Source organism: Carex rostrata, chromosome 16 (assembly GCF_964058835.1).
Source record: "Carex rostrata chromosome 16, lpCarRost1.2, whole genome shotgun sequence".
Lineage (NCBI taxonomy): Eukaryota > Viridiplantae > Streptophyta > Magnoliopsida > Poales > Cyperaceae > Carex > Carex rostrata.
Genome location: NC_135933.1, coordinates 6101428 through 6121567, shown reverse-complemented (window position 1 = coordinate 6121567; position 20140 = coordinate 6101428). Strand labels below are relative to the sequence as shown.

At 34.5% G+C, this 20140-nt stretch overlaps 1 protein-coding gene across 9 annotated transcripts; it reads left to right on the top strand.

The window, feature by feature from the left end:
* The first annotated feature begins 7691 nt into the window (after positions 1–7691).
* On the top strand, positions 7692–19099 carry LHY (Homeodomain-like superfamily protein). Of its 9 annotated transcripts, XM_078317060.1 has the most exons (11): positions 7692–7920; positions 8025–8099; positions 8839–8864; positions 8961–8990; positions 9077–9277; positions 15055–15166; positions 15365–15426; positions 15997–16227; positions 16563–17675; positions 17767–17992; positions 18681–19099. In XM_078317060.1, exons 5-11 carry the CDS (start codon positions 9239–9241, stop codon positions 18830–18832), a joined length of 1935 nt encoding a protein of 644 aa, XP_078173186.1. In that variant the 5' UTR covers positions 7692–7920; positions 8025–8099; positions 8839–8864; positions 8961–8990; positions 9077–9238; the 3' UTR covers positions 18833–19099. The 9 variants fall into 9 exon arrangements, with proteins under 9 accessions (XP_078173186.1, XP_078173188.1, XP_078173191.1 ...); XM_078317062.1 differs by lacking the exon at positions 8839–8864; XM_078317065.1 differs by lacking the exon at positions 8839–8864 and having other exon boundaries at positions 8917–8990.
* Positions 19100–20140: the final 1041 nt, after the last annotated feature.

Sequence of the window (20140 nt, the reverse complement as noted above, 5' to 3'; positions counted from 1 at the left end):
ATCATTTAGCCAATATAGAGTTTATAAACAGTTTTTTAATAAGAAACTTTCTTGCATAGTTGCTAAATAAGAAACTCTCTCACATCCCTGAAACTGGATTAGAAACTGCCACGTTATATTAGAAACTCTAATAGTTTCAGGGATGTAGATGCTCTAAAGCTAATATTTGTTAGCATTAATTGACTCAACTAATCTTGATAAAATTTGATTCGGCAATGACTTTGGAGATCAGTCTTGTCCAGAGTCGACATTTTAACAGCAATGATTCATACAATTGCTGATTTTGAGTCCTGCAGAAGACGTGCAACAACAAGGTTTATGCCCAAGTAGAAAATCAATTAAAAGCCAAGTTTTTCGATAACCTATTAGCCTACAAGATGATTCAAAATAAAAAATTTATTTCAATAATTATTAAATTACTTCATCGTGAATAAATTTCACACATGGAAATGATTGGACCAAATTCACCTCTGAACTATGACAATGAGATAATGTATGATCTACTTGAGCAATTTACTTCGGAGGATACATATAATTAATATTTACAAAACAAAAATTTATTTTGAATTTTAAACTTACGATTTCTTACACAAAATTTATCAAGTCTTTCTTTTAATCAGAGTTATAAATATTGGTGTACGTTCGTCAGACGGACAGAGTACCGTTAAGTTATTAATCAATATGCAGTCAATTAATCGGAATTTTGTGAAAAATTTTGTGTTTGGATTAAAGTTATGTACATATACTTATAATTATTAAATATGATTAATTTAACTCATCAAACTTATCAACCAAACTTACTTTTATTTTATTTCATTGTTAATTAATAAAATTTTATGAAATTATCATTTAGAAAAACTCAAATAAGACAAGACAAATTATAATATATATGACGAATAAATAAATAAAAAAAAACAACTAATTGATAGTATAAATAAAAACGAATAATTTATCAGAGTTTGATTATTGCCAACAACTATAATTTAATTATAGCAATTTGATCATTATCACCAACTAATCAGTTAATTAGTCAGATTAGACGACATCTTTTACAGCACTGCTTTTCACGAATGACGTCAACGTCCTAGAAGCTTAACTATACAAAGAACAAGTCAATGAACCAATCATATTTTAAACATCTTTCTCATTTTTACTGGTCAAAACCTACTCTCATGAAATATATACTATCGCTACACGACATAAATAATAGTTGAACAATCGAAAAGATAATGTATGAATATATTAGTGCGTCACCTACCCCCGTACACCAATTCCATCATCCATGGCCTGTCAAATTTTCTACCTAGAGGCATACACCACAAACGTAATTACACGTGTCCGTTCCAATTTAAAATGCACTTTAGCAAGAGCAGTTTAGGTGGTGCAGCTTTAATTAAAGCCAGCAAGTGAAACTTTTGGGTGTACCTGATTTCTTGAAATGAAAGAGTTCATTATTACTTATCATTGCTACCTTTTGGAATTTTATCAGGTTATAGGGCCCTTATAAATTTTTTTCATAAATTCATATGAGAAAATTTATGTTGATCAAAGTAAACTTTGCAAAACAGGGATATTAGGGGCTACGGAATCTGCTCAATTACTAAATTCAAATCATTCTTAAATTCTGAGATGAAATTTAAAGCACACCTCATATATCTAAATAGACATCGAATTCTTTTAACTCAATTAGAATTAAATCCAGACCGTTCTTTTTCAATTGTACTCTCAGATATTTGAGAGGATACAGATTCGTACACTTACATATTTATATGCCAAGCATTTTGTCTACTGTTTTGTATTGAGTATTGTACATCTTTGAAACGATCATTGGTTAAGTGTCTATTCCTCCTCTAGTTCTATCAAAGTTATCATAGTATGGGAGAAACAGAAAAATAAAAATAGAGTTAAATAAAAAGTTAGGGATCCATTATTAATGAATTAATTTGAGAATATTGATAAACAGGGGTGGATGCAGGATTCATGTTAGGGAGGAGCAGAAATTAGATTCAAATAGCTTGTTAGATTGAAACTCATTAACTAATTGAATACTAGATTAAAAAAAACAATCAACATTATAAAAAACAATAAAAACAATATGAGTAAGGCTTGGGTGCTATGGATAGCATAAGGCCATCCCGTGCTACGGCCTAAAAAATCTATCGTATAACCTTCAAACTTCGATTTAAATAGCTCAATTGTTGTATTAAGGGGCACCTCTAATTGCTCAAAAACTGAAATTAAATTGCAATCGAAAGTAAATAGATGAGTTTAGAGAAATTTGACACGCGAGATGTTAACGGAGTTCGGCAAAACAAAGGCCTACGTCTTCGGGGCTTCGCAACCTTGAGTGGTGCGCCTTTCTATTACCCAATACGAAAGGATTACAACTTATGAACCGTTGAGCCCTTACACACCAAGCGGGAAGTCAAACAGCTAACTCAAAGAGATGAGAACAAGGTCTCTTAGTTCAAGCTACTCAAGAGAAACACTCAATAGATCACTCTAACCTAATCTAAGTTGAGATTAGTGAAGTGGGTTTGAGGTTGTTTGAGGGATTTTGAAGTTTTAAGCTCTCACAACAATGGAGTGAGCTAAGCCCTCAGAAATCGCTTTTGAATTAATTAGGGTCGGCTGAGATGAGTGAGAAAGAAACCTCACTGTTCTATTTATAGAGACAGCTCAAAACTGAGCAAATTGAGCTAAAACGTTACAACGTTTTCCAAAAACGTTACAACGTTTTAGCTTATAATGCGATTTTAGGTTTACACTTTTCTGATAGCTCAGCTAACTCATCCAAAACGTTACAACGTTTTGCTCTGTAAAATCTTGATCAAAAGAAGGAATTGTTTGAAGCTCAGATTTAATTAAAACGTTACAACGTTTTTAGAAAACGTTACAACGTTTTATATTTGACTTTAACATTGATACAGACAATCCTAAAATGTTATAACGTTTTAGGTCGTCCAGAAAGCCTGTGCTTCAGCATTTTTACTATTCCTAAAACGTTACAACGTTTTAGGTTATTTCTGAGTTTGATCAACCTTTTACTTCAGCGTTTTTGACAGGTTTAAAACGTTGCAACGTTTTCCCTCTGTAAAAACAACCTCAAACTTACTTTACCAAGCTTCTGATTTTACAATTTATATTCTTGATAAAGGTCTTCATGATTTCTTCTGTCCAAACATATTACATTGCAATTCCAACTCTTCTTGAACCTACATAATCTTAAAATAGAAGAAATCGTAAAATTCAATAATTGTATGTTTTTGCAAATTAGTCAAATAAACGAAAATGATTATTATATGAACAACATCAATAAATTGGTTATATAATAAACTTGTAGAATACTAATTTTTACTATTTATTATGATATGAAAGATGGCCTAAAATGACCTAAATTTTCTTTTATTTTCCTATTCATTTTTTGTCATCTTTCATAAATCATAATAAATAGTAAAAAAATTCCAAAAATAGTAAAAATTAATATTCTACAAGTTTATTATATAACCAATTTATTGAGCTATTTAAATCGAAGTTTGAAGGTTATACGATAGATTTTTGAGGCCGTAGCACGGGATGACCTTATGTTATCCATAGCACCCGAGCTTTACTCAAACAATACACTCTTACATAATAAAAAACAACAAAATAATATCATTTTACATATTAAAATACAACAAAGTTGGTTTAGACTGTAAATTTCTATAAAAAAGAACAAAGTTTCTCATCAATAGTGCTTTTGAACTGGCCTGACGGACTTTCCGGTTCCAAGGAGAAGCTGAATAATTTTCAAGGAGGAACAAAGTGATACCGAATCCGTATTTTATCATTGAATTTTAAAACCCAGGAGGAACAGTTGTCCCCTTTGGCTAGGTGGGTCCGCTTCTGTTAATAAACATCATAAATACTTATAAATCTGAAATCCAATCCATACTTTATAAATATCATATATACGAAAAACGATGAAATTTAATATAAGTTTTACTGTTAATCAAATTAAATAAAATTTACAGTAATCCATATCTAATCGAATTGCTTTCAGATATGAGATTCTTCCATGAGCAATAAACCAATAAGTCATAGAATCAAGCAGCTCAGATCTACCGAGAGTCCTGTAATCCAAATCGTCTGGCTAAGTTTACACACTAATTTAGTAGGGAATGCATTTCAAATGACACGTCCCCTGAGGCTGCAAAATTATATAGGGGGGGGTCCAGCAAGTGCAAGGCCTTGTAACAATCCAAAAGGCTGCAAAATTCTAAACTAATCAGAGTTACCCGAGTTGGGGCCTGAAATTAAAAGCAGGTATTATACAATTTTAAGTGCGACCCAAAACAAAAACATTATAATTGAGGAAAATAAAATAACTAAGGGCCCGAACAATAAATATCTTGACAACTAAGGTCTGATAACAGGCAAATAAACGCCTCTATTAATTACGGTCTTTTGCTTAAGTTTAATTACATTTAACGGGCTAATCACCTAATCCAAGCGGCCCAGGAAGAGAGAATCACTACCCAATTCGAAAATTCAACGAGCACACAGAAATGTACCCCGTATGTTCTGGTGCGTCCTCCGTTCACCAAGCGTCCCACTTCCACACCACAAATAGAAGAGGGAGCATATCGGGGTACAATTTGCGTACGCGAAGAGGGCGCTGTAAATAATTGCAATCCCAGTCAGACCTCTCGGCTTCTAGATAAGACGGAACGATTCATGGCCACGTGTCCCCACTGTGGACCCTACCTCGCGCACTTTTCTCCCGCAGCCACAAATAAATAAAAAAGAAAAAAACAACCTACTTTCGCATATAAAGGCTTCCTATAGGAATTAAGTAGTCACCGTTGATACTTGATAAATTGGATCAGGACTGTTCATTCATTCCTTTAACACCGGCCACGAATTTCCGCTCTACACTATCGGACAGGATGTAATAAAGTATCTGATCTAGCGTTGGCTCTGGCTTCGCTTAAGAAAAGTATGCGGATAGATGTAAAAACAATGCGGATCTGATTGGACCACAAAATTCTCGGAAATTGCTGGTTGTTCCTGGCGCATAGCATGAAAGCAGCTCAGGAATCATTACATTGAACTATCATTTTCATTTTCGTTGAACACAACTTATATAATTTATCATATTTTTTACAATATTTGCTGGCACTAATAGTAATGAAAGTAGTTGGTATATATAATTTGGAAAAATATGTTGGAAATATGTTGCACCTTTTTACAATTTTTTACAATCATTTTCATTTGAAAAAAATATCTAACAATTGAAAACTTTCCTCGTGAAAACTTCACAAAATTTATAAAAAAAATACAACATAAAATTAAAGAACCCAATACCATGATTTTAGAAAATTCACTCACACACACTCACACACAGATGTACGTCAATTAGTATATGTAATTTTTTTTTAACTAAGATTCATATTCAAATTAAAAATATATGTAATTATTTCCTTCATATTTATAAATAAGAATAGAACTAGGGTGTTCTTAAGTTCATCAAGCTCTTTTGTGAACTCAATTCTAAAATTTATTGAATTAGTTTCAAACGACGAATCTAAGCCATTGAAATCCATTTACATTATGAGTGATGCATTTATACAAAATTAAAAGATTTATAAATTTATTTTAATGTATTCATTTTTTAGACTTTTTTTACCACTTGACTCATATACAAAATTACTTTGAAAAATTAAGATTCTCACATAAAGACACATCACTCATAAGATAGATGAATTTCAACGTTTAATTTTGTCATTTGTAGTCAATTCAACATATATATATATATATATATATATATATATATAGAGTTAGGCTAGGGTGCTATGGATAGCATAGAGGCCTCTATGCTACGGCTCAATATTCGAGTTTTCAAAATCCAAACGGTCGATCCGAACCGTTCATCTTATTCTCCATATTAATATCTGCTTGGAGACCAAATTTTACATTTTTCTGAATTTTTTTACTATTTATTAAGTATTTTACAAAATTGTTGATCCAACGGTGGCTGCACAAAACAGTAAAACCGTTGGATTAGCGATTTTCAAAGTGGCTTAATAAATAGTAAAAAAATTCAGAAAATTATAAAATTTGGTCTCCAAGCAGATATTAATATGGAGAATAAGATGAACGATTCGGATCGACCGTTTGGATTTTGAAAACTTGAATATTGAGCCGTAGCACGGGAGGCCACTATGCTATCCATAGCACCCCAGCCTAACTCATATATATATATATATATATATATATATATATATATATAGATGGGCTATGGTGCATTGCAATGCATGGAGGGGTTTGTGCATTAGACCATAAATATAAAATTCAAAATCCAAATGGCCAATCCAAACCGTTCATCTTGTTCTCCATATTAATATGTGCTTGGAGACCAAATTTTACATTTTTCTGAATTCTTTTACTATTTATTAAGTATTTTACAAAATTGTTGATCCAACGGTGGCTTAACAAAACAGTAAAATCAGCAGCCACCGTTGGATCAACAATTTTGTAAAATACTTAATAAATAGTAAAAAATTCAGAAAAATGTAAAATTTGGTCTCCAAGCAAATATTAATATGGAGAACAAGTTGAACGGTTTGGATCGGCCATTTGGATTTTGAATTTTAGATTTATGGTCCAATGCACAAACCCCTCCATGCATTGCAATGCACCATAGCCCATCTCTCTCTCTCTCTCTCTATATATATATATATAGAGAGAGAGAGAGATATGGGCTATGGTGCATTGGACCATAAATCACGGATTCAAAGTCCAAATAACCGATCCAAACCATTCATCTTATTCTTCATATTAATATGTGCTTGGGGACCAAATTTTACATTTTTTGGAATTTTTTTACTATTTATTAAGCCACTTTGAAAATCGCCGATCCGGTGGTCCAGAAATTTTTACTGTTTTTTACTGTTCATCCAGATTTTCAGATTTTCAAAGTGGCTTAATAAATAGTAAAAAAAATTCCAAAAAATATAAAATTTGGTCTCCAAGCACATATTAATATGGAGAACAAGATGAACGGTTTGGATCGGTCATTTGGACTTTGAATCCGTGATTTATGGTCCAATGCACAAGGATACCCATGCATTGCAATGCACCATAGCCCATCTCTCTCTCTCTATATATATATAATTGGAGAGTGACTAATGTGCATTCGAATGTATATGAGCCGAAATACATACAGTCCAAATTCGACTTTTCAAAATCAAAACAGTCGATCCGAACTGTTCATCTTGTTCTCCATATCAATATGAGATTGGAGACCAAATTTTACATTTTTCTGAATTCTTTTACTATTTATTAAGTATTTTACAAAATTATTGATCCAACGGTGGCTTAATAAAACAGTAAAATCAGCAGCCACCGTTGGATCAACAATTTTGTAAAATACTTAATAAATAGTAAAAGAATTCAGAAAAATGTAAAATTTGGTCTCCAATCACATATTGATATGGAGAACAAGATGAACAGTTCAGATCGACCGTTTTGATTTTGAAAAGTCAAATTTGAACCGTATGTATTTCGGCTCATATACATTCGAATGCACATTGGTCACTCTCATGTGATAGTATATAATATATTCTGGTCCTACATGTTCGTAGACCAGGTTTATGTAATTTCCGTAAGAAGTTGCCCTGGAAAAAGCGCAAGGCTCTGCTATGCTCATCCACTATCTTTCCGACACTTGGAATCATCTCCCTCCTCTTTTTGTACCCCCGTCCCCAGAGCGCATTTGAGCCTCAAATTCATTTTTCTCCATTTGGTAATAATAAATTAGAAGCTGGGAGCTGTACCTTTTTATTTCAAAAATAATTAATTCTGTCATCTTCATTAAGATCCACAAGAAATTATAGTGGCTGAGATTTCTCGACGGCTACAGAGCTTCAGTAGAACCTTGTGAGATCCGTCCCTGTTTTTCTCTTCACGTCTTCCATTCTCTAGCCTAGAAATCTGTGATATTTGCATCTGTTTCATTGGTTCCTCCCATTTTCTCTCTCTAGATTATTGATTGAGACGAAGAAAGAGGCATGATTGAACGGGGTTGCTCTTGAGGCCTGCCATGGCGGTCGCCTGAGGTGAGTATTAGAAGTAATTTAATAGAACTGTTTAGTTCTTCAAGTAGAAACACTTTTTAAGAAAATAAATTTACGTTTTTAGTACCTTTACTTGCTAGATAAATGAGATCTCTTTTTTAAGAATTGCTCGTTTATCTTAGTGAATATTTTACTTTTTGACAAATCTTAGTGGATAATGTTCAATTTCGAAATGATATTGATGGTTTGTTGTGTCCAAGTGAATTTGAGGGAGAGAGTAGAGGAGAGGAGATGAGAGAGAAATAAATAGGAGGGGAAATTAAATCAACCATTTAAGTGGTTATTATTGAATAAAAATTAAAACAAATAAGTACCCAGTTACTCTGGAAGTGGATTTGAACCATCAAATAAAAAAATAAAAAACTCAAAAGGAATAATTCACAGTAAAATAAAGCTGGCTCTTGCATACTGATATCTGGCCATGTATCTAAAAATCAAAATATAGAGCAAATATCAAAGTAGAGTAAGTACAACCAAAATATCAAACTTCAGGCTTTTATTTTGCCTGATTTCAGACAACAGTTCTTGTTCTTTGGAATAAATAAATAAATAAGATTATGAACTTAAGGGGAAAATAGAATGATAATTATTTATGGGGCAAAATTGTACTTGGCTTGGCTGGTTGGGTACCAGTGCCCAGTGGGTGCCATTTTTCATATAGTTGTGACCTTTTTAGTAGTTGGATCAGTCACAATTTGCTTGCTTTCATTGGCCCCTGTAGGTATGCAACCATGCTGGTATTTACTGGTACATGACTCTATAATACCTTTTTATTTCTTTCCCGTCTCTTTGATATCAGTTAGCTGAAATCTCAGGAGATAATTTTCCTTTTATTTTTCTCAGATACACGGCGACTGCATTGATTGGTAGTAGGTATGAGTTTAGATTGGATGCTTAAGACTATACTTTATTGATTATTCAACAGTTTCATGGTTATTTGATTTTTCTTTTAAATTAAGGTAAATATTAGCATATGAGATACTATTTTCGGAAAATCGAGCGGCTGGGAGATATGGAGGGGGGCGAGCCTTTATTCATAGAGGATCTCAAGTCCAATTGATAGTTAAATTTACTTAGTTATTGCACTGGCTCTATATCATTCGGAAGCTGAAGAGTTGGCAATGGAGACAAATTCATCAGGGGAAGATCTTGTTGTGAAGGTAAGTTCTATACATGTTAATAAATATAGTTTAATTTTCAATAACAAAATATTCCCATACTCCATGCATCTTCCTTCAGATGAGGCAGTTATTCTTGATTCTAGGTGTCCAGGTTTTAGTATTAGTTTGGAGGGGTATGAAGGTAATTTTGAGAGGGATATTCCTATTACTTTACTAGGAAATTTTATTTGTTACATGTGCTAACACAGAAAGCCACAAAGAGAAATGCCTTGCTGAATAAAAATTTGTACTATTACCGTATTTAATCCAGTAAACGGGAATGCTTTGGATTTTAAGCATGGAGTATCGGAGCAAATTTCCCCTCTCAAATTGATGGCTTGCTTTAGTTTCATAGGAGTTGGTAATAGGGATATATAATAGCTTTTTGTTAGTAGCTTAGGAGAGGAACTTAAGGAGTGCATTTAAGAATAACCTAAAATTAAACCAGAACTCTTGGTTAGAATTTCGTCAATTTTGTTAGGCTTCATAATTTCCAAGGAAAAGAGGTGCACAATAAATGATCCAAAAATTATGAATAAAATAAGAATTAGGAAAACAGTGACAATTAACGAATATAAATAAGAGGTGGCAGGAAATGAAAATTCTTATTGAATCAGAAAACATTGACCTGTATTGGGCTGCACGTTTTGACACTATGGTTTACCTTCAAGAAGGTAAACCAGTACCCCCTACTGCTTGGTAAACCTAGAAGATAAGTACCTACTGCTGTTAACTCAATTCCTGGAATACAGCCCACTATTTATGTCACTTTATGGCCTGATACCATTGGCATTCTTCCATTCAGGCCCTTAGGCTGTAACACTTTCCTTGCTGATGTAGAGTGCACGGTAATGGTAAATAAATACCACATGAGGTGCAATAGTTAAGGAAAAATAGATGAAAATGATATTCTCGAGATTAGAATAATGTGTTATTTTACATACTGTGCTAGATCATATTCTATTCTATGGTAATAATTTCAACATATGATACCTTGTCTTTTAAAAAAAAAAATATCAGTGGACTTGGCCACCTGCTTTCATTGCTTCTCAAAGGCAAAATAAAACCATGTTCCAATATACACAAATAATGACATGGTTTACATGAGCAGTAGAGATTAATGTACATCAAAAGAAAGAACATAATCATCCATTCAGCTAAGCCCTTTTCAAGATTGACTGACAACAAAGGGAGTGCTGAAAGAACTGAAATAATAAAAACTAATCTTTCCTTTTTGAGAAGGTTGTTTTTGTTGGACGTCATGAATTAGGTCTCCCAAGCATTATTGGAAGGTCTCTCTTAACGAAATTGAACCTCTAAATAGGTAGATGGTGATTTTCAATCTTGCTATTGAGAATCTCATCCAACTGAACTGTTTCTTCCTTAAAAATATTGAGAAATCAGCTCGCTCTTGGCGAAATTGACCTTGAGGTTGGATATGCTCTCAAAATCTTGTAGTGTCCATTTCACCCTTTCCACCATTGTGATACCAATCTTAATGAACAACAAGATGTTATCTGCATACCTGCTCGGCTCGACACTGTAACATGTCGATGGGCCTATAGACAATTCAGGTCAGGCACAAGACTTAGAATGTAGCCTGCAGGCAACCTGTTAAGATTATTTTATGAATATGTAAATTTTTAAGTTTGTAAAAAGCAATAAAATCCCTATAGCTCAGTTGTACAATGTCAGTCTTGCAAACTGAATGTGTCAAGGCCGGGCCGGGCAAGCACAGGTATGGAGGAAATGCCCATGGATGTGCTGGGCATTTATTTTTAGGCCCATCTTGTTGGGCCAGTCAGGCCAGGCATGATGTTTTCGCAAGCAGGTCAGGCGTAAGCTTGACATATTACCTAGGAGTAAGACCCATTTCCATCCCTAGTCCAGAGAACTTTTTAACAGATTACTGCTATCTTAATTTCTTCCTCAGAAAAAAGTAAAAATTTAGGCATCACCCTCAAAATCATGGACTCTTTCCTCTTCTCTTCAATTATGACTATTCAACAATCCCTAATATGTCCACTATTAACCCTTTAAAAATGTATTTTTAAAATGTTGTAACATGAGTTTTGATTCTTCTAAAATTCCTATTTGATAAAAAAAAAAAAAAAAAAAAATCCTAACTTTAATAGTTCAGACCCACTGACTTCAAGGGAAGTAATAATATTTTCTTCTCTTCTGGTGGCAATTCTATGAAAGAACCTTGAGTTAGTGTGTCCTTCCAAGAATCAAGTAATTTTAGCTTCTATGCTTTTAGTTAACCTCTTCATCTTAAAAAATTTCTAGAAATTACTATTTTAACCTTAACAGTTCATTCAATTCAGAGTATCCAACTCTCTATACTTCTTATAGTAGCTCAAGTTGCTGCATAGTAGAAGAGAATTTTTTTTTAGATTAATATCCTTGTGAATATTGGCACTCCAACTTCTCAGTTTACTCACAAGATGTGCCAATTTAGACTATCCTATCCCCGAACCCTTCTTCAGATAGGATTTTTCAAACCTAAAATGTGGTGAACCCCAATTCCCCAATGTTCCACATAGTACCAGTATCCAAAACCAATGGAGATTAATTAGAAAATCTCCTAACTAAACCTTGGTCAGGCAAATAGCTATTTTCAGGCCTTATTGACCAGAAATCTAAAAGAATTGCTTGATCACTATGTGCCCCCTTAGCCCAAGTAAAGAATCTGTTGCCCCGTTTATAATCCGAGGAAGGAAGATGAGATGAGAAAATGACAGTCTCCTTTCTTGTAATAGCCTTATAGCCCTATAGCCCCATCTTGAATGCTTAGCCTATTTTATGGGGTATTGAAACCCTCAACCATTGCAAATACTGGAATTTCCCACTCCCTCACGAATCATGATTGTGTGGATTCATGGCTTCCACATCCGATTCATAGGTTGTCAATACATTGCCAGCAGAAATAAGACGAAGTCATCTATAAAGCTCAATAACTGGTATATTAACAACATGCTTCCCTATAATTAGCTTAATAAAAGTACGAAATTTTTCATATGGATTGAATTAATTCACACAAATACATCGAATAACTTGTGCATATTTAATCAGTAATAACAATTCAAGACTGTTGCTCTTGGATTATGACTTAGTGGGATAGGCTTGTTGTAATAACAATTCAAGACTGTCGCTCTTGGATTATGACTTAGTGGGATATACTTGTTCTAAATGTGATATATCTCCATCCAGAATAGAATTCGACTCTTTGTCGTGCAAGAGGTGGTGCGCAAGAGGTTGTCTATTCTTGGAATTCTCTTGTATTCTAAACTGCTCCAAGTGTTCAACACTAGTTTATATCTTTTAAAGCTCGTAACATTAATGGCATAAAAGTCCTATCTAGCTGCTGTTCCAGTTTGGCTTGAGCAATCATGGTTGGATTATAGCATTAAATGCTTGTGTTTTCTCTGGCCTACTTTGTTCCATTTTGAACACATCTCCCAACATATATTAATAACAGTACGTTCATATCTATTATATTACGCCCATTGTATTGGAAAGAGATAAAATGATATTTTCTAGGTCACTATATTCCAATGGAGATACAGCTTTTGACAAGAAAATTATTTTCTTATTGTTTCTATTAAAATCCATCTTTGAAATCAAACATTAAAACTAAGAACATGCTCGGCTGCACAGTGGGAATGAGAATAGGAATTGGAATCGGAAATTTTTGAATTGAAATTTACTATTCACGTGAGAAAAAAAATATTCAGTCTGAGTGAATTTTATTTTTCCCACATGAACAGTATTTTGTGGGTGGAGCAGCCGAACAGGCCCTAAGTGAAAATGTTGTGATGTATCCAATATTTACTCCTAAAATTTTTAAAGTATAACTTCTTGATAAGAAATATCATGTTTTTTTTGTAAATGGTCATTTATTTTTTCTCTACTAATATAATTACATTGATTCTTGAGCCCATGGGAGCTATCGAGTTACCAAGATAAGATAAAAGTAAAATCAACCTAAACTTAAGCATTGAGATGATAAGAAAATTTGATTCTATTTGTGTGTGAGCTAGAGACAAGTGAATATTAAATATAGTCCTAAAGGTGGGCCTCTATAATTAGGGGTGTTCATTGGGTCCGGTTTAATCGGTTTTAAACCGAACTAAATTAGATTAGACTGTTTGGTTCGGTTTACTTCTAAAACCGATTTAATACTTTGATTCGGTTCGGTTTAAATATTTTCAAAACCGAATATACGATTAAACCAGACTCTTCAACTGCGAATGCGAATTGAAAATTTTCAAACTCATTGCGCGAACTCAGAGAGCCAAACTCCTCTTTTCTCCCACTCTTGTACTCTTTTGATTTTTTAATACCAGCTGGGTCCCACCCTAGATCCCACTACCCACTTCCACTTTGCTTTTTCTCTTCCTTTCACTTTCTCCCCACTTTCGTTCCTCTTTTAAATTAAAACTTCTTCATTCTGCCAAGAGCACAAATCTCCCAAGAGCCCAAATCTGGTGCAGAAGTGCTGAAATGGGGTCAGCGCGGCTCTGACAAAGTAATCCATGGATCTTGATTGGTTTTGAGTTCTTGATTTCTTGCTGAGTAGTTGGAATATTGAAGAGATTTTTGTTATTTAACTGGGATAAATATTTAGTTGGGGTATTGGACGAAATCTTGTGATTTCTGTGAATTGAATTTCTATATTCGGTATCAGACAATGTATACTTGAATCTTGATGCTTGAATTTTTACAATTTGGTTTTGATTTGTAATTTTTTAATATACTTCGGTTTGAACTGAACGATCCAAACAAACCGAAACAAAACTTTGGTTCGCTTCGGATGATAGGCTAAAACGGTTCGGTTCGGTTCTATTTTTGAAACCGAAATAAAACTTTGGTTTGGGTAGTTCGGTTCGGTTTCGACCGAACTGAAGCGATGAACACCCCTATCTATTATGCCAGAGGAAAATAGACATTAGTATTAAAAAAAACTGTTGTAGAGACAGAGGAGAAGAATTGATCATAGATTTGATTGGAGAGAAGCACATGCATCATCCTTAAGGGTACGGACAGAAAAAAAATGATCAAACAATTAAAATTTTTTTTTTTTGAGACCGTGCATATGTGAAGTTGACAAAAAAGATGCATATAAAGAAGGAATGCAGGATGTTGGTTAAATATGAAGGCCATCGAATCAGAAAACAGAGAGTATGTAGATCAAAACAGTTGCCAAATACCTTAACTTGTGTGTAAATAATAGAAGAGGGATCACTTGGCAATATTGATAATGTTTAAAAAAAATTTTCAAATAAAACTGAAATTAAATAGCAAAATTTGTAGGTATGTTGTTGGACGTGCAAACAGCTAAAAATCAAATTTCATGCAATTTTAGTATTGACTCAACTTGGCTTATGAGCAGTCCTATTGACTAGCACAAATTTGGGCAACTGATCTTTTTAAGTTTCTTAAGGTATTTTCCTAAAAGATCCCATGTTTAGTGAGAGCATTGTTGCAATAGAGGTGCAGTGAAGGGAATGTAACATGTGGAGAATTCTGTAATGGTAACAAAGCTTAATGCATTGACTTGACAGATCTCAAACCGGACTCAAGTGCTAATTTTAATACATTATTATATCATAGATAAAATGAAAGCTAGCACAAACACAATACTGTATAACACAGGGATTCATGATGATACAAGCTTGACTCTACAATAAAAGGATTTATGGTGGTACAAGTTTGATGACGTAATTGATCAAGGCATTAGTTAATATCATCTTTTAATGTGGATATGGGTGCAGGTGAGAAAGCCGTACACTATAACAAAGCAAAGGGAGAGGTGGACTGAAGATGAGCATAATAGGTTCTTGGAGGCCTTGAAACTCTATGGAAGAGCCTGGCAGCGAATTGAAGGTTCTCATTCATTATTTTTCTTTCACTTTAACATTGTTTATTTTTTTCGAAATTCCTTCTGACAATACCAACTTTTGAGTATATTTATTCCCTTGCATTATTATTTTAACTGTTTATAGAATAAAATTAATGAACAAATAAAAAAATGGTAGCACTAATTCAAAAGGAGTTTCTGGTCTACATGGGATTATAAAACAGAGCATGTTGGTACAAAGACTGCTGTTCAGATTAGGAGCCATGCGCAAAAGTTCTTCACAAAGGTCTAGTGAATTTCTCCTTTCATATCTTATTTTGGTGATAATACACTATTCAGCTTATGTCTTTTCTCACGTCTTTTAGTTTTGCTGCTTTTCCATATTACTTGAAGGAATCTTTCACAAGCCTACCAGCTATGTTGCCCCAATACTTCATATATGGTCCCGTACCCATATCCGATACGTATCGTATTGCTGTATCGATACCTGTATCATATCGCCCGATACCCGTATCGTGTTGAAAATTGTTGTATTGCCATTATCTTGTATCGGATATCGTATCCGATAAGATACCTGTACCCGTATCCATGCAACATAGCCTACCAGTTTATACCTGGTGATCCCAATTCATCTAAAACCAACTTTGATACCTAATCTATGTGGCAAGTTTTGTACCCAATATGTTGCCATGAATTGAGTTCTTTGTTTGGATGTAAGTCCTCTGTTAAGCCTTTATACATGCCCTTTTAAAATGTATAGTAAACATGAATAAACCCAAAATAAAGAAAGAACAATATTTTTCATTTGAAAATTTAGTTTATAATATTCCTCATGATTCAAGTAACAATAATACAGTTGGAAAAGGAGGCTGTTACGAAAGGGGTGGCTCCAGGACAAGCACATGACATAGACATACCTCCACCTCGCCCAAAGAGAAAGCCAAGCTGCCCTTATCCCCGGAAGACTAAGAGTTATTCTGTAAATTTCCAACCTCTCACTGTTGACTTCTCAAAGCCCAAGGGCTTGGTTCCTGCCTTGGCCACAAGCAGAGAGGCTCCACGGGCAGAGATTGATGCATTTCCTGAGGTACTAAAGAACGGTACTTACACGGACAAAACACAACATTTTTAAGAATAACTTTGTCCTTGTAAAAATCAGTGAATCCTGCAAAATTCTAAAAAATGACAAATTTTCCTGTAATTAAGCACAGATGGTGGTTGCTTTGGTAAAGTTATATTTTTTTTATTGTATTATTTAGAAAATAATACAACTTGTAAGCCTTGAATAAGCCCATAGGCCTCAGGCAAATCAAACTTTAGCATATGTGCTAACAACTAGGCAATAAAAGACGGACAGATTTCACTTGAAAAAATGTTGTGATTTTCTGGTATTTAAGGTATGCTAACTTTTACTTTCTCCAGGGAAATATTTTGCCAGAGAAATATCGAAAAACAGAAACCTCAGAAAACGGGAGCTGCTCAGAAATTCTCACTTTCTTTCGGGAGGTCCCATGTGCCTCTATTTCCTCGGTCAACGAGAACTCTCCAGTTAATACTGGAACCAAAGAGAAGAAATCTCCTATGGAGACAACCACTAATGCTATCACCAACATAGAAAACAATGCTCCTACTGATGAAGCCAATATGGATGTTTCAGAGGCAACCGAAACAAAAGCGAACCCAAGACCCATAGATATGACTAATTGCATCATGTCAGATATAGAGGGTGGTAAAGTTAGTGGATCCATCATTAATGAAAATCAACCAGCCAACCCCACAAACAATGATCACTGCCCTCATATGCCCTCATATGCCCTCAGCTATTCTGGATTTTCGCCTCCTCTACCAAATTGCCACTGTAACAATCAGGATGCTGCTTACAGATCATTTCTTAACACCTCTTCCACTTTTTCAAGCCTTCTAATATCAACCCTTGTACAAAATCCAGTGGTTCATGCTGCGGCCAGGTTGGCAGCTTCATACTGGACACCTCCAGTAGAGGGTGGTGCTAATAATGTAATGGATTCGCAAAACCCTAACCCTAGCTTGGCGGCCATTGCGGCTGCCACAGTAGCAGCAGCTTCCGCCTGGTGGTCCGCACATGGAATGTTGCCTCTCTTTTCTCCAATAGCAATCCCTTTTGCACCAGGACCCACAAATGTCACACCTGACTTACAGGCAACTCAGAATAATGAAAAAGATAGTGTTATTACAGAGCCGCGAAAGGAAGATGCCTGTGACTCAGATGAGAGTGCAAAAGGAGGGAACAAGGACTTAAAATCCACTATCCTGGCAAACGGGTCTAATAATAATAAAAAACAAGATCCATCATCATGCGGGTCCAATACACCCTCAACCAGTGATGTCGAGACAGATAACATCCTTGGAAAACACGAGAAAGCACCAACCGGTGATAATGGAATAAATGAAGAGCTTTTCGGAAATAATAATGACGCCCTTTCTTTAGCAGCAGAACTGATGAACCCCAGGAGAAGCAGGACCAGCACAAGTGCAAATGAGTCGGTCTCCGAAGAGGTTGTTAAGTGCCGAAACTTTGTTAAAATTAAGAAATAACGGGTTTATGAGCAAAAGTCACTCCTTGTCTAATGTATATTTGTCCTGTCAGGGTCGGCTTGCATTTCAAGCTCTTTTCAGGAGGGAGGTACTGCCGCAGAGCTTCTCACCGCCGCATGCAAAGGAGGGAGAGCAAGGTACAGGAAAAGAAGAGAGAGAAAATGAGAAGGAAGAGGGAGAAATAGAGGAGAGGGAGAGCACCATTGTGCCCACTGTCGACTTGAACAAGAATGCTTGTGTGGTGGCTCATCTCCTTAATCCTTTTGTAACTTGTCAAGGTATTTTGAAACTGTTTGTTTATTTTTTAAATGAACTTTTCGTGTCTAAAGTGGTTATGCCAAAATATTGCTAAGGTGGCCTATATGCATTTTTTTTAATTATAGCCTTTGCTAATAGCGTACCTCTTTTATGATGTACTTAATCTTGTCTATTGCTTTTGCTTTTGGTACAACATAATTTTACCATTTTACCATTTCTGTTATCTGTGTCTTTTGGACTTACTAGTTGATTTCTTTAACACAAGCACACCATGCCACTCTTATCTTTCAACAATAATGAAACAAAACAAAGAAAGGGTTGTTGTGGATATTATACTGTATCAATATGTACTGCCTACTCTTCATAGAATGCCAGTTGCTCCCCAAAATTGCCTGTTAGGTGTCTGATTTTCTGGGCATCATGTAAATGTTTGAACTGGGCCTTATTTGAGGGTCGATCATTTAGTCCTGAAAGGTTGTTCATTTAGTTCCAACATAACTGATAAGTAATATACTGTTGAGACTTGAGAGTTCAAAACAGTTGAATCCCATAAGAATACAATCTGGAAGTTTTCTATGGAAAAGGCCATTTTATGATGGTATTTTTAGTAAACTTCTGTGCATATTTCTTAGAACAACTTAATTTAAGTGTATCATGTCAAATCTCCTACTTGGCTGGTGAACTTGACTATTTGAATTGATACTACAGGGTCTGATTTACACGCAAAGTTGAAGGCCCGAAGAACTGGGTTCAAGCCTTACAAGAGATGCTGCTCAGTTGAAGCAAAGGAAAACAGAGCAACAGCCGGAGAGGAGGCTAGCAACAAAAGGTTACGCCTCGAGGGCAAGGCTTCGACTTAAAACTTACCACGTGTAGATTTTTCTACTCTGCTTAATATGTTTAATTAAGTCCTAGTAAGACTTGATGTCGGTTTGCAAAAGAATTTGCTATACTTGTCTATATATTTTCATGTTGTTATCATGTTGTACTGTTGTGTTTTAAAGTCTTTAGCAGCCCCTTGCATTAGTAGTGGGTTAGACTGCTTTAAAATGAACTTGCTATGTTTGCTTAAGATTTTTGTTTTTAAAAAAAAAAAAACCATAATTCTATTTTAAAACTTTTTCAAACGTTGTTCTCCTTGATAATGCTTGTGCTTGTCTTGATGTGGAGATTCCAAAGTAATCATTTACATATTTAGTACAAGTGTATAGCGGAATATGGATTGCTTCATTTTTTAACAAGATTAGTGTACCGACAGTTTGCAAAGCAATAATTAGACAAAATCATGCATTTATGTGTAACGTAACCTAATACCAGGTGATTGGTTGATTTCAGTTTTCTTTATCTTGACACTGATGTAAATGAGGTTTTATTAATAAAATCATGTTGAACCAAAAAAGAAACGAGAAACATGTATACAACCAGATTGCTACCTTGCCGTCGGTTGCAAACTGTGCAGTACTGTGTAGCCAGTACCACCATTTGTCATTAAATTTAAGTGACACTTAGCATTTAGAATTTCAGTAATATCGCAGTTCATGCAGGAGCAGGTTTAAAATATCATTTTATCACAATTTAAAGCAGCAATTGCAGCAATTCTTTTTTATGTTTAATTTTGTGAGATTGATCCGTTAGCTTTTTAGCAATCAAACTTATATGTTAGACAATTACACAGAACAGCATATGTAATATAGATTTTTTTTATGTTAGTAGGAATGGATTTTTTGAACTTGGTTGGGGTTTCATGAAAATGAGAGGGCAAGGGACAAATTGAAGAAACTGTAGGATGCCTTTTGGGAGGACAATTCTTTTAGTAAGCTTTGCATACTAAATTTTATTTGATCAAATAAAAAGAGTTTACAAGACAAAAAGATTAAGGAAATCTAATAAAAACGGAAAAAAAAAAATACAAGTTCGGGGTCAAACTTGAAATATATACAATCATGATTAACTTGAGTTGGCTTTAGAAACTACCAAATTAAGCAACTTGCTCAGTTGCAGAATTTTTTAAAAAACAGAACCAACCAATTAAAGTCAGATGCGACATTGGCAATCATAGGCCATTAGGTTAATAGGTTATTTTGATTTAGTTACAATTTGGTTTAATATTCAATTTGATTTCAAGTAATAATTTGTACTGCTGGATGGTTGTTTAAAAGGTAATAATT

Coding starts and splice junctions, on each gene's coding strand:
- LHY (XM_078317062.1), top strand. CDS start 9,239: ATGGAGACAAATTCATCAGGGGAAGATCTTGTTGTGAAG. Junction 9,278..15,054: donor GGGAAGATCTTGTTGTGAAG/GTAAGTTCTATA, acceptor ATATGGGTGCAG/GTGAGAAAGCCGTACACTAT. Junction 16,228..16,562: donor AGATTGATGCATTTCCTGAG/GTACTAAAGAAC, acceptor TACTTTCTCCAG/GGAAATATTTTGCCAGAGAA.